This window comes from Aedes albopictus, chromosome 2, assembly GCF_035046485.1.
Source record: "Aedes albopictus strain Foshan chromosome 2, AalbF5, whole genome shotgun sequence".
Classification (NCBI taxonomy): domain Eukaryota; kingdom Metazoa; phylum Arthropoda; class Insecta; order Diptera; family Culicidae; genus Aedes; species Aedes albopictus.
The window spans coordinates 511,673,965-511,688,118 of record NC_085137.1 but is presented as its reverse complement, the minus strand read 5'-3'; the positions used below and the strand labels follow the sequence as shown (position 1 = coordinate 511,688,118).

General features: G+C 37.7%; 2 protein-coding genes across 4 annotated transcripts in view; both read right to left on the bottom strand.

Annotated features, from left to right (window-relative positions):
• The window catches only part of LOC109404745 (fibrillin-3), a 375,815-nt gene extending 372,994 nt beyond the window's left edge, over window positions 1-2,821 (bottom strand). Inside the window, exon 1 of one of the 3 annotated variants that reach the window (XM_062854530.1) lies at window positions 1,863-2,821. In XM_062854530.1, the coding sequence (XP_062710514.1) occupies window positions 1,863-1,989 (127 nt within the window). In that variant the 5' untranslated portion in view covers window positions 1,990-2,821. The remainder of the gene's footprint in view (window positions 1-1,862) is intronic. The other 2 variants (XM_062854531.1, XM_029870275.2) reach the window with 2 other exon arrangements.
• LOC134288741 (uncharacterized) overlaps window positions 1-14,154 on the bottom strand; it is a 531,602-nt gene that overhangs the window by 211,983 nt on the left and 305,465 nt on the right. The window lies entirely within an intron of this gene.

Here is a 14,154-nt window from a genome sequence, read left to right as displayed (position 1 = left end):
ATATTCCGATGGTAAATGGAAAAATGAGTGGTTACCTATCTCAATGACAGCTTTAAATGTCTGTTGATACTGACACTTCGCGGCACTGCAATTAATTCTGTCGTAAAATGTGCGAAAACTGCGTGAATTTTACGGCAAAAGGTTATTGCAACCATAGCCAATTGCAAATGTTCCATAAAAAATTAAAAAATGCTCCCTTAACAATGAACATGTTTCAAAAAATTTGTAATATAACCTAAAAATAATTGAAGGCGTAAAACATAAAATATAATCATTAAAAGTGAAATTCATACCAATAAATAAAGTGCAGCATTAATGATCCAGAACACATAATAAAACGCAAATGCTCCATATGGAAATTGTACTAATAGTAAATTTAATAGTGCTCAGTAAAAAACTTATAATGCACCATACAAAATAGATTAATGCACAATAAGTATTATCAAACTTTAACATATAAAATATTTATTTATTTTTTGTAACTCTATATAAAATTGAACTTCGATACTATTTGATATTTGTATGGAGCAATATTTAATTTACTATGGGTACAATTTTCATTTTTTTATGGAAAAACTTCATTTAGTTATGAATCATTAGTGTTTTATTATGGAGCACATCAGTATTATTATTGGCGCAAAATTTCATTTTTAATGATAAAACTTCATGTTTTACCGGTACATTTCATAAAATGTATGGAAGCTCTCAATTATTTATGGGTTACATTGCACATTTACATAAAACGTATTTATGTTCATTATTTGTGGAGCGCTTTTTAACTTTTAATGCTTTCTAGTTTTTAGTGGGTGCAATAAAAGGGCTGCCGAATTTTACCAAAATTATTACTAATTCCATGTCCTGTCAAGATTCAATGTTCCATTATTCAAAAACTTAAATTGGCTTCTATAACGGGAGAGACGAACCAGCCAAGGGCTGAAAGTCGCTCAAATAAAGATAAATCAATCAATCAATTCTTTAACGGTGTTGAGATAATTCGATATTCTGAATCTGCATGCCAAACTGAGCCAAAATCCAAATTTTCATGAATTTTGGTGCCCGGCAATCCATTTAAAAATCAATTTTAAGTTTGTATGGAAGTGATTTGTCGAATCATCCCCCGTCGCAGTTTGTACTGGGCGGAGCTGTCAAACAGTTGCCCAGCTGTCTAAAGGTGATTTCAAAAAACCTCTTTGAAATTGATTTTAGGTACCAAAAGAAAGTTCTAAAAATCTGAAAAAAAATCATAGTGGCTCAGAAAAAGATGCGCTCTTGTATAAAAATGGAAAATCGATACATTTTTCAAAGTTTAAAAACCCAATTGTCACGGAATAGATCCGGTAGTTTTCTAGAAAACGAAAACCGTTTAAGATAATTATTGAGCTCTGAAATTTGAACTAAAGCTTCTTCTAAAATCTTCAAAAGTTTTCACGAAATTTCTGCTTAATCACAAAGACAGACAACATAAAGCATCAAGATAGATCAATTTATATCAGTCATTTATCTGTCACATCAATCTATTAGATACTATTTAAATCACATTCTTCCAGATCATAATATTGCTACCCACTAACGAAGGTAGTTCATTAATTGCAACTTATCCGACGCCGACAATAAAAAACTAAAAAAAATCTCAGAACATCTCAAGTTTTTAGTTAGTTAACAATTATGTTTGCACAATCAACGACTAGAACCCAAAATTTCTTATTATAATTTGTTTCAATATGAACAAACATCTACATTGTCACAGTTTCTAAAATCAAATTTTTACGATCATTTTTCAATTCAGTCTTATATGTGCTACTTCCGTAGACTCTAAATCTTAATTCTTATCCACCTACAAATTCCACTCATTCACCACTTACATGTCAGCAGCAACAATACTATCTGCAACACCATCGGCGCCGTCGCTGCTCGAACTCCCATCACACCCATCGGGAACGTCCGCCGGGGACGTAAATTATCTCTCCAACTGCTACTAGCTGCTGTCATCGTGGTCTTCACTGGGCCATAAAACACTTCTTCGTTCTTCACTGAACCGCCGTCGCACAGCGAACTATTGGGAGCACTCGATTGGAAGCGAATATCTAAATCTTGCGAGAAATCAAAATGTGATATCCTATTTAATTGAAGCTCACTGAAAGCCCTTGTCACTTCTCACTCGTGAAATCTGAACCAAGAACTATCACTACTCTGCGAATGACGACAACTGGCTGGCGAAATTCAAACCGACCGGAATGTTAACGACACTTTCTTATAACCATCTCGCGGACACTTACTGGCTGCACATTCAATTATTGCTTTCCCGGATCTCGAAAATCTATCACTTGAGCTTAGTCACTTCACTGTTTTCTGATCGCCAGTTTGCAAAAAAAAATCTAAATGCCAACTAAATTATGTTTGCAGATGGTGGGTGGGTGCGTGCGGTGTTCTACATATCCCAATTCCACTATGAATCGCGACGATCGGTCACCAACGATGACGAAGACGATCGGCTAAGTTCTATAAGATTTTATCGCAATTTGCTCGCGGCACGTGTGCTACCTCGCATTGGGAAAAAAGCAATTCAACCTACTGTTCAATCATATAATCTTTGAATACACACTTAGAGCCTAAATGATCAAAAGATCGACGGGGATTCGCGCGCGCGCAAGGCTTGGTGGTCAGACCTATTGACGACCATCGGAAGGGTCCCTTTCGGAAGATACGGACACGATCGCGTACAAAAGACGACTGAATCCAGATCGAGATGGATTGGTACATTTTTATTTGTTAGTTTTATTTTCTATCCACGCGTCCCCGTTGAGGAGGCGCGACTTCTTCTATTTCTTCCTCCGCAGCCGTGCGTCGCCCAAATATGATGCTAGTGCTGCCTGGTGAGAAGAGATAAGCTTGAACCGATTAGAAATCGTAGACAAGATTGATCTTCTATCTTCATTATTTTATTTTGTATTTTTTCTACTAACTGTTGTATCTTCTATCCTTAATTTTCCATTCTTTATTTCCTGCTTCTTATCTTCTACCTTCTGTCTTTCATCTCATGTTTCCTTCGTTAATCTTCTTTCTTTTTTATTTTGTCTTTCATCTTCTTTTTTATCTTCATTAATTTTATCTACTATCTTTTGTAATACATTTTCCATTCTATATTTTCAGTTTTCTATTTTATATCTTATTTATTATGTTTTATTTTTTGTATACTTCATGTTTCTTGTATCTTCCATCTTCCTTACTCTATCGTTCACCTTCAATCACCCATCTTCCACTTTCTATCGTTAGTCCCATTTTTAAACAATCCTAGCTTTATGCTCAACTGCGAACGAGACGACGACGACGCGACGCACGAGATCCTACTACGGAAGACGCATTAAATAACGACGACGACGACGACAACGGACGCTCGCAGTAGTGGCGGCGGCAAACATTTCACACAACAAACAACCCAAAAGATCGCGCCGGCGGTGACGATCCCAAAAGAGCGCAGCGACGACCGCCACGAGATCAAGATCGAGTGGGAAAAGGTGGAAAGCCGGTCCCTCGTGGTCCATCCACGGTGCGAACGCGACCAGGCACTAGGTTGGCGTTGGACTAGGTACCTATGCCGAGTGCGTTGCTGCGTGAACCGGCGCAGCGCGGTGCGATCTCATTGTGTGTGAAATGCGAGGTGGCGACCCCGTGGATGACTTCGATGGTGCCGCCTGGTGTTTTGCAAAGGCGAAAATGGGAACCAAAGTGGAAAATAGCATCGTCATGTGTTTATGCACCTGGTCTTCATGCGATGGGAAAGGTTTTCAGTAGTAATCTGCTACTCTAGTCATTTTTCAATGGATACACTTGGTATGAAGGAAAATAACCTAAGGTGCGTGCTCGCTTGCTGGCAGTATTTTTAGTTTTGACGGTATACAAAAACAATATTGCTTCCGGTTTAAAAAAAAATGCCATAGGGTAATTGTTCCCTTCGTTGTGGTAGTACCTAATGTTGCGGTAGTGGCGTTTGAGCACACTCTTAAAAAATTAGGAATTTACACGTGACGTAAACCACCAACGTACGTAAACATTTCATGACTTAATGGCAAATTTAACTCAATTTTACATCCACCGTGTAAGTTTGAGTTGATTGCACAAGATGTCAACAAACCTATCTGACCAGATAGGTAGAAACAGTTTAACATTTATCGTTTGTCTCACAATTCGGTGATACAGCCGAGAGGTATGGTACGTGCCTCTCAATCAGCGGACCAGAGTTCAAATCCAGTTTATTATTTTACATACATATGTTTTATCTCTCGCCTCGGCTCTAGCGATTGCTAGCTCGACTTTATTTGTGATAAAAGACGTAAATTTGTGTCAAACGGGCCGCTCCTTTTATGTGCATCCAAGTGAACTTAAATTTACATGGTTTTTTCTAAGAGTGCACTTTTTCGACTGAAATGTTACCAAAAGGCATTTTTAATAGATGTATTATGCTTAAATTACACAGCGCAACATTTTTTTGTCTCAAGAGCAAACTTATGTGTCTCCGAAGGATTTTGGGCCGCTGAATCCGAATCCGGGCTCAGATTTGCGCTAACACGTCACAATTTTGAGCTATACCTTAATTTATAGGGCAAAACATGCGATTTTGGGCTTTTTTGACTGCAAGCCATTAAACTTGGAAATATTTTTTTTAAGCAATCAAAAGGTTAATTGGTCAATTAACATCTAAATTAACGACTCATGCAAAATATTTCGTTTTACCTAATCAAATTTGATAGATTTAAGCATTTTTATTAGTATGAAAACTTGCATGCAACTTTTGGAGGGTGACTTGTATGGGAAATATCGTACCTATCATAAATCGCTTAAAACTATCAAATTCGATTTTGTAAAACGAAATATTTTGCATGAATCGTTGATTTAGATGTTAATTGACCCATTAACCTTTTGATTGTATAAAAAAATATTTCCTTGCTTAATGGCTTGCAGTCAAAAAAGCCCAAAATCGCATATTTTCCATTCCTATAAATTGAGGTATAGCTCAAAATTGTGACGTGTTAGAGCAAATCTGAGCCCGGATTCGGATTCAGCGGACCAAAATCCTTCGGAGACACATAAGTTTGCTCTTGAGACAGACAAAAAGTTAATAGGCTCCTAAAGTCCTATCGAGTTTCTTGTTTTAAACCACAATATATGGTTCAAGAGTACATATTTACTCAATTTTTGACGTTTTTATTAACCGTAGTTGAAAATATATAATTTTTATTTTTTTAGCCTTTTGTCTCGTCCCTAGCTTATAACACATACTTTGAGTAATTTTTTTTCACCGTGTATGTCAGATAGGAACATTTTTGAAATCCCAGTGCGAAAAATGTCGAGCTCAGTCACACATGGTAGACCTCAAATGTCAAAGTAGAACTATTTACCATTTTACTTATTTCGAATTTTCTCATTATTCCTTTGTTTTTCAAGTTCGAGTACAGTACAATTTCGATTAGAATACCATGCTTGATCGTATTATTCAATATAAGCGAGATTTCGTCTTTAATTTTAGGACCCTATTTTTGTTACGCTGTGTTATGAGATTGTACTTTTTGTGTGCTTAGGATTTGCCCAAAAATTTATTTAAAAAAAATATTTTCGTTAATATTTCTGCTGCAGTGTTCCTATTGTTGCGGTAGTGTTCCTAATGTTGCGGTATCCCATATGATTTCAATGGGATACCGCAACATTAGGAACCGAAATTAAATTTTACCTCCATAATAGGAACAGTGTGCCTATTGTTGTGGTATGCGATTTTTGATCGTAAACAGAGAGAAACGATAGTTTTCATATTTTTCCGGGCAAATTTGGATAGAAAACTACCTACTAACGTTTTGAAACCCTTCATTAGATAAAAAGATCATATTTTTTAAATTAATTTACCTCATTACCACAACGATCGGCACACTTACCCTACCTTGATTCTTTTACATTACAACAAACAGTATCAATACACAGCATATTCTTCAGTTCAGTGTTCTATGAGAACTTTTACCATTATAAGCATTTTCTTTGATGTAGGATTTTAAAAGACAGGGACACATTTTTTCAATCCAGTTATTAGATTTTTGAAGGAAGCACAACACTAGACAATGGACTAGCATGCAACGCCCAGTGGTACAGCCGAAAACTTTTCCTGACAGCTGCGGCGGGAATCGAACTAGCAGCACGATAAAAAAAAAGCTGGATTTATAGATGAACGTCTTACTTCGGACCAGATCTGCCAGGTATTGCAGAAATACCGCGAATACAACGTGCCTACTCATCACTTGTTTATTGCAAATTGCAAATTATGCACGAATACGGATCCCCGGATAAACTAATACGATTGATCCAGGCGACGATGGATCGAGTGATGAGCGTAGTTCGAGTATCAGGGACACTCTCGAGTCCCTTCGAATGTCGCAGAGGGTTACGGCAAGGTTTTTCGTGCTTGCTGTTCAACATGGACTTATCCACCGATGAACCGAATTCATCGCGGTCCGAGAATTTTGACACTAGAGCGGGGCCGTTCCAATCAGAATTGGACGATTCTGATTGGAACAGACCCCGCTCTAGTGTCAAAATTCTCGGACCGCGATGAATTTGGTTCATCGGTGGATAAGTCCATTGCTTTGGAGGGTGTAATTAGGAGAGCGGGGATAAATAAGAGTGGAACGATTTTCACGAAGCTTCTGGGTTGCGCTGATGATATAGATAATATAGCTTGCAAATTTGAGATGATGGTGGAAACGTACATTCGACTAAAGAATGAATCCTGGCGAACCGGATTAGTCATTAACATGTCGAAGACAAAGTACATGATGACAAATGGCTCTAGGGAACACAGCAAATAGTTTTGTAATTTCCAGGCGCGTGATTTCTGGCGATGTATCCATTTTCGAACTTAATCTCATTCGGACACATCGTTTTCCAGCAATTATCACACTCACCATGTACACCCTGCTTGGCACCGGAAGGTGTCAACAAACCCATTCCAACGGATACTTAGAAGCAGTATCGTATTTAGCCTTCATTCTAACTCGGTGAAATAGCCGAGAGGTAAGGGATATGCCTCACAATCAACGGATCTGTGTACGAATCCATGCCAATATTTTACTTATATATGAAACATCTATCGTTCCGGTTCTAGCGATTGCTAGACTCACTCTCAAGCTGCGACGGCTTATTTGCTGCGTGGAAAGGATGTAATTTGTACATCACTTTTACGAAGCGGCTGATGTGCAGCGAAAGTGATGTGATATCACAAGATTTTTTTTGCTGTGAAGAATCACCGCGCTCGCCACCCCCAATCTCTATCGACGGTGATGAAATCGAGTCGGTTGAAGAATTCGTGTACTTGTGACCGCCGAGAGAGCCAGCAGAGAAATTCAGAGGCGCATTTTGGCAGGAAATTGAGCTCACTTTGGACTCCGCAGAACTCTCTACGATCGAACAAAGTTCGCCGTCACACGAAATTAACTATCTACAAAACGCTGATTAGACCGGTAGTCCTCTATGGGCACGAACAAGCCCGGATTAGGGATTGTGGGGGCCCGGGGCCCGAGCGATTGTGAAGGCCCCTCGGATATACAAATGCGATGAGCAATACAGTTTTAAATTCCTCTAAACATTTCTTTTTGAATAAATTCCAGCGATTCGTTCAGACATTCCTTCAGGTGTGTTGAACAAATTTTCCAAGGCTTCTATTATTTGAGACCAAAGATTCATCACGAATTTCTCTAGGGATGCGCTTCAGAAATCCTTACAGGAATTCCTCGAGGGTTTTTTTTTTCCTAATAATGTTTCAAGGCTTTTACATGATAACCTTCAAGAATTCTTCAAAGGGTCCTGCCGGGAATGCGCCAATTGACATTTCTATAGGAGTTTTCTTTAAGGTAAGCATATGCAGGATATGAGTATATAAGACTATCTTTAGGAAAATTCTGACAAGGATGCACAATTGATCGAGCAAATAGTAGAGGGGGTGGCTCGATTCCGTACGGCAAAGAGTGGAAACATTTCGGTTTACATATTTATTTTCTACTAGCTGTACCCGGCAAACTTTGTCTTGCCTACTGCGTTTTTTGACGTTTCAAGTTTCTAGCCAAGCAAGACCAAGTCCCCGGTCAAATGAGTATGGAAAATTTTTTTTCGAAAACTCTCGTTTTTTCCATGTTTTTTGCCTCATAAACCTTCCTTGGGTGAAAACTAACAGAACAAAACTAAGACGACCAAAATCGGACCTTCCGTTCGCAAGTTATGCGCGGTCCCACGTATGCCACTGCATTTTTATATATATAGATTGAAACAAATCACTGTACAGAGACACATCTAACTTAGTCTGCGTTGTGGTATAGATAGATTGTATGGTAAAGAAAGTAGTGTATATTAGTTGCAGTGGTTGATGTTGGTAGCCCAAACAACCAGTAATCGTATAACATGTTGCATAAGATGATAATGTGGAGGTCATATGCGTGCATGCCTCCATTTAGGCGAATGTAAAATGTACGCATATGATAAAATTCGCTAGGTAGCGAACAAGTGTGAAAATTTTGTAGAAGGTGAAATTAGGCAAGTAGGCCATGTATTGAACGAATACATCGAATGCGTGAAACTTCTGCCGTGCGACCTGTGATTTCTACTCCCTCATGGTTCACTGCACGAATTTTTGCTGGCCTGCTTACTCTCACCAAAAATTTGACGTTTGAGCGGTGCCGACACCTCTCAAACGTCAAATTTCGTGTGAGTGTAAGTAGGCCAGCAACAATTCGTGCAGTGATCCATACTATGAGTAGAAAGAGACCGATATAGCCACAAAACCATGAAGTTATTAATAGAATACGGTCGATAAATCAGTATATAAAAAGTTTGGCTTAAAAAGAAAAGTGTTCTATCCAATAAGATCGAAAAAAAAAGCTAATAGGAATAACACGCCGCGATATAGGCATACCCCTATGAACGGAGTGCGAATTCCGAAAAAAAAGCTACCGATCGATAGAATTTGTGATGAAAACAGAACAATACATAGGCAGTCGGGTGCCTGAAACTTTTGCCAGTCTACCAACCAAGCCGATCTGTTTAAAAGCACAGGTCGCACGGCAGAAGTTTCACGCATTCGATGTATTCGTTCAATACATGACCTACTTGCCTAATTTCACCTTCTATAAAATTTTCACACTTGTTCGCTACCTAGCGAATTCTATCATATTTATCATTTCATTATCCACTTTGATCTCTACTCCCTTATACTATGAGTAGAAAGAGACCGATATAGCTAAAAAATTATCAAGTTATCCAATATTAACACAAAAACAATCATGATCTGTAGAAAAAATATTGCACGAGTGAAGAAAAATACTGAATATTTAAAAAAAAAATGGGTCACCGCTACCAGATTTACGCTGATTTATGTAGAACAGTCAGTTTGTCCCATGTTTAGTGCTTATGATGACTAATTTATACACATGTGTGTAGTGGGGGATGAACAGTGGAAAGTAAGCAGTGTAAACTGTGATGGATGAGAAGTAATGAAGCGTGTGAAGTGAGCAGTGTAGAGCAGTGAGAAGTGTGAACAAGTGAAAACTGAGGGGAGAGCAATGATTACTTAGTATTGAACAGTGAAGAGTGAGGAGTGAGATGTGAGCAGTGAAAATTGAGTATTGAAAACCAAGCAGTGTAGAGTGAGGAAGAAGTGAGCAATTTTTGCAAAAGTTGGAAATATTAAAAGTTCAATATTGCAAAATGATCGTTACAGCTAAAAATCAATCAGGTCAAAATTTGGAGTCCATATCTCAAAGCTAAGTGGTCCCATACGGGGCCTTAAGTTCTTAAAATTTGTATGAGATCACACAAAAACTTTTTTTGGCGACAAAAAAATACCCTATGCCGCTAAAATCGACGATTTTAGGACCACAAGAGACAAAAACGGGCTCAGAATGTCGATATCTCTTGTCGTTTTCGAGTTTTTTTTTTTGTTTATGTTGTAACTCCAATTGATTGGATCTTTTTTGTGCGTGAAGGAGATTACCGAGCAATATATGGTAGGTTTCCTTTAAAATTTCAAAAAATGGTCAAAATTTTAATATTTTTTGGTTGTTTTTCGCCAATAAGGCCGGAAACTCGAAAACGATAAAAGATATCGCAATCTAAGCACATTTTTGGCCCTTAAGCGTACTAAAACCATCGATTTAGTAGCATAGGGTATTTTTGTTTGTCGAAAAAAAATCATGTTTTTTGTGACCCCATACAATTTTTGAGAACTTTAAGCCCCGTGGAGAACCACTTTGTCTTGACATACGGACTCCAAATTTTGGCCTGATTATTTTTTAGCTAAAACGATTGATCATTTCCAACTTTTGAAAAAATAGGGACGGCCTAATGAACAGTAAGGAGCGTGATGCAGTGAGAAGTGAAAAGCGAAGTGTCAAGAGTGGTCAGTGAAAAAAGAGAAGTGAGGAGTGAGAAGTGAACTATAAGGAATGGGAAGTGAAATAGTGATAAGTGAGAAATGAGTAATGAAGATTGAATTATCAGTAGCGAGGGGTGAGCGGTAAGTGGAAAATAATCAGTGAGGAGTGTGCATTGAAAAGTGAAGAGTGAAGAATGATAAGAATGTTGAGGAGCGATGAATGATAAGTGAGCAGCAAAGAGTCGGAAGTAAGCAGTGAGGAATGGCAAATTACAAAAAATAAAGATTTAGAGTGATGAGAAGTAAAGTGTTATAAGTGAATAGTTAGAAGTGACAGTGAGGAGTGGTCAGTAAAGAGAGAGGCAAGAAAGGAGTGATAAATGAGTTGTGTGGAGTGAGCAGAGAAGAGTAGGGAGTAAGAAGTGAGCACTGAATAGTGAAATATGTGCAATGAAGAGTGTTCGGATTTTAGCAGTCCAGTTTAGACAGCTCAAAGCTGAAAGAATTTTATTATTAGTTTTTGGGTAGATATAAGTTCATACATTTTACCACTTCAGTCACAAATTTTGAAAACGACGTATAATCAATGGCGTGGCATTGATTATATGTCGTTTTCAAAATTTGTACTTGATTTTACCGTTTTACTGTAACTCACAAGAGGTTTATCTTCACCCACACGTGCAAACTAATATGAGGTTCTACCGGGAGTAATCATCTGTGATTATCAGTAGATGTTTGAATCGTCGCTACATTTAAGATTCAATTAGGTCATTATAAATATTCGAGGTGGGGGGGGGGGGGATAAAAATAATAAAGCATTTAATCTGAAAATAATAAAATCTCATCGGATTGGTTAAAGAATTATCACCAAAGCCCGATATTTTGATAAATATTTTTATCTACCCCCTCAAAACGCAAAATCCGGACAAAATTTTTGGAAGGGGGGGGGGGGGAAGGGAGACAAAAACTTAAAATTAAATTTGTATCAGCATTTTGTGGTACAAATAAATCTTAGGGTTCATTACTTACTTAGTATAGTCAAGATATTAGGTTCAGCAATTAGTTATCAAATTTAGTACTGTGTTGACGTAGGTTAGACAATTTACCAATTAGATAGAAACAAATGTTTAGAATTAAATGAAAGTATTATTATTAGTGTTACAAACGAATCATCTTGGTAGTTCTCTCACAATTCACTGCATTAGCCAATTATAAATTTAAGTGTAGATTAATTAGCCAGTAGGGGTATTAGGGGCATAATGGACACCCGGGGCGAAATGGACACCCCTGTTTTTGCCAAAACCGTTGACTTTTATGTCAAACTTTTAATGAATAAGTGTAAAGGAACAAGTCATGGTTCTATTTCTCAAAACTACCATTTATATTCCTCCACAATAACCAAAATATCAATGAAATTGATATATGTTTTTCTTTTGGTGAAATTCTTATAATTTCGAAGCAGCATCAAATAAGGTATCACGAGTGTTGGAGTGAGTCCACCATAAAAACAACTGAATTGTTACCTTATTTACATGTATACGCAGATTTAGTAATGGGTGAAGTCTTTTATTTATGAACAGAAATTACTCAGAATAGTAATTTTAAAGTTGTAGTCGATTCGGGGCGAAATGAACACCGGCAATTACGAATGGATCTACACGCATTGCATACTGTTAGGCGTTTTAGAGAGTTTGGAAAAAATAAATCGGATTATTTTAGCATAAAGTTTATTTAATTAACTTTGATGTTTTGTAAACTCGTCTAAGATGGAGTATTATATCTGTGGTATTGATCTCCGTAGGCAAATTACTTAACTGGTCGATGTAATCAAAGAATTAGAATAAAATATGCAAGGGTGTCCTTTATGCCCCGTATCTTTCCTTCCAGCCCTGAATAACACACGGTTTACAATTCACTATTTCTTCACAATAAAAACATTCTACCAGCTGCAAAAGATTTAAATACGTAGGAAATAAGTAAAAGTTGTAAGTGAACTGATAATATATCTTTTTTTTTTCTTTATTATAGATAAATAATATATCAAGTTTTTGTTTGATATACAGGCCTAACGTTCTCATTTGCTTAGGGTGTCCATTATGCCTCTAGTCCCCCTACTTCAATGAAATCTAAGATTTCACTTTAGAACGATTTTAGTATAGTTTTTTTTTTACATATTCTTCTTAGCCTACATTCTCACGATGAGGGATAGAGTACGCCTCCAAGAAAATTTCTCTAATCTTGCGATCTACTTCACATAATTTACATGTCTGAGGAATCCGATCAAAGTGTCACCATACCATCATCAGAATTACCGTGGATAGGAGCAACACCTTTAAAGACCGCGTAATACCCCGGACAGACATGTGATACGAGTGTGATTCCTGTACAACGGTACGCAGTGTCAAGAAAATTCTAACAAGACTGACTTGAACTGAGAGAATTTTCAGTATGGCACTCATTTCAAGCGCAATTGTACAGTGATTCTTGTATCACATGTGTGTCATAAGTATAAGCTTCGCTTCAACCGATGGCTTTAGGACAGAAGGTCGAAGGACAAATGGTCGAAGGACAAAAGGTCGAAGGACAAAAGGTCGAATCGACAAAAGGTCGAATGGACAAAAGGTCGAATGGACAAAAGGTCGAATGGACAAAAGGTCGAATGGACAAAAGGTCGAATGGACAAAAGGTCGAATGGACAAAAGGTCGAATGGACAAAAGGTCGAAGGGACAAAAGGTCGAAGGGACAAAAGGTCGAATTGGACAAAAGGTCGAATGGTTCATGTTCTTGCTCATTGAGAGAAACATTATGGTGCTTTTATAGTAATCATATGTATTTCAGCCACTGACATTTCTATAGGAAATTTTTCCTTCTTTTGTTTATAGGCTATTCTTTCAAGTTGTGTTGGTGTAGTATTTAATGGCAATTTAGTTTGATGTTTTGTTCAGTAATTTTTCCTTCTTAAATTTATAGGCTGTTCTTTTAAGTTTTGTTACTGAATAATTTATCGACTATTTAGGTACTTATAATTTATTCAGAAATTTTGCCTTCTTTAATTCAATAGCTGTTCTTTCTATCTCTACTGCAGAAAAAAATACTACTTTTGTGATTAGTGATCATCCGGGATGATTCATCCCCTCTTGGATTTATAGGTAGTTCCGACGAATCACACTGTATAAGTATAAATAATTTCTTCAAATTTCGACTGCTGATGATTATGTTGGGAGGTATGGCGTTCAGTCTTTGCAAGAATAACTCAAAAACGGATTCTTAAGCTTTCATAAGTTATTCCTCCAAAGATTGAAAGCCATACTTCCCAGCCCGTGAACCGTATAGTACATTTTTTTCATTATAGGATTTTGGAGGCATTTCAAAGAGCTTTAGAGCATTTTTCGGCGGATTTCACAAACGTTACGGAGGCGTTATGTGGCGTTTTTGGGGGTTTCGGAGGGCCTGAGGTGCGTTACATGGGGTTTCTGAGGGTTTAAGGGGGATTTTGGAGGCATTCTAAAGAGCTTCAGAGAATTTTCGGCGGATTTCACAAACGTTACGGAAGCGTTACATAGCGTTTTCAGGGGTTTCGGAAGGTCTGAGGTGCGTTACATGGGGTTTCTGGGTCTTTAAGGGGGATTTTGGAGGCATTCCAAAGAGCTTCAGAGCATTTTCGGCGGATTTCACAAACGTTACGCAGGCGTTACATGCCGGGGTTTCGGAGGGTCTGAGGTGCGTTACATGGGGTTTCTGGGGGTATCAG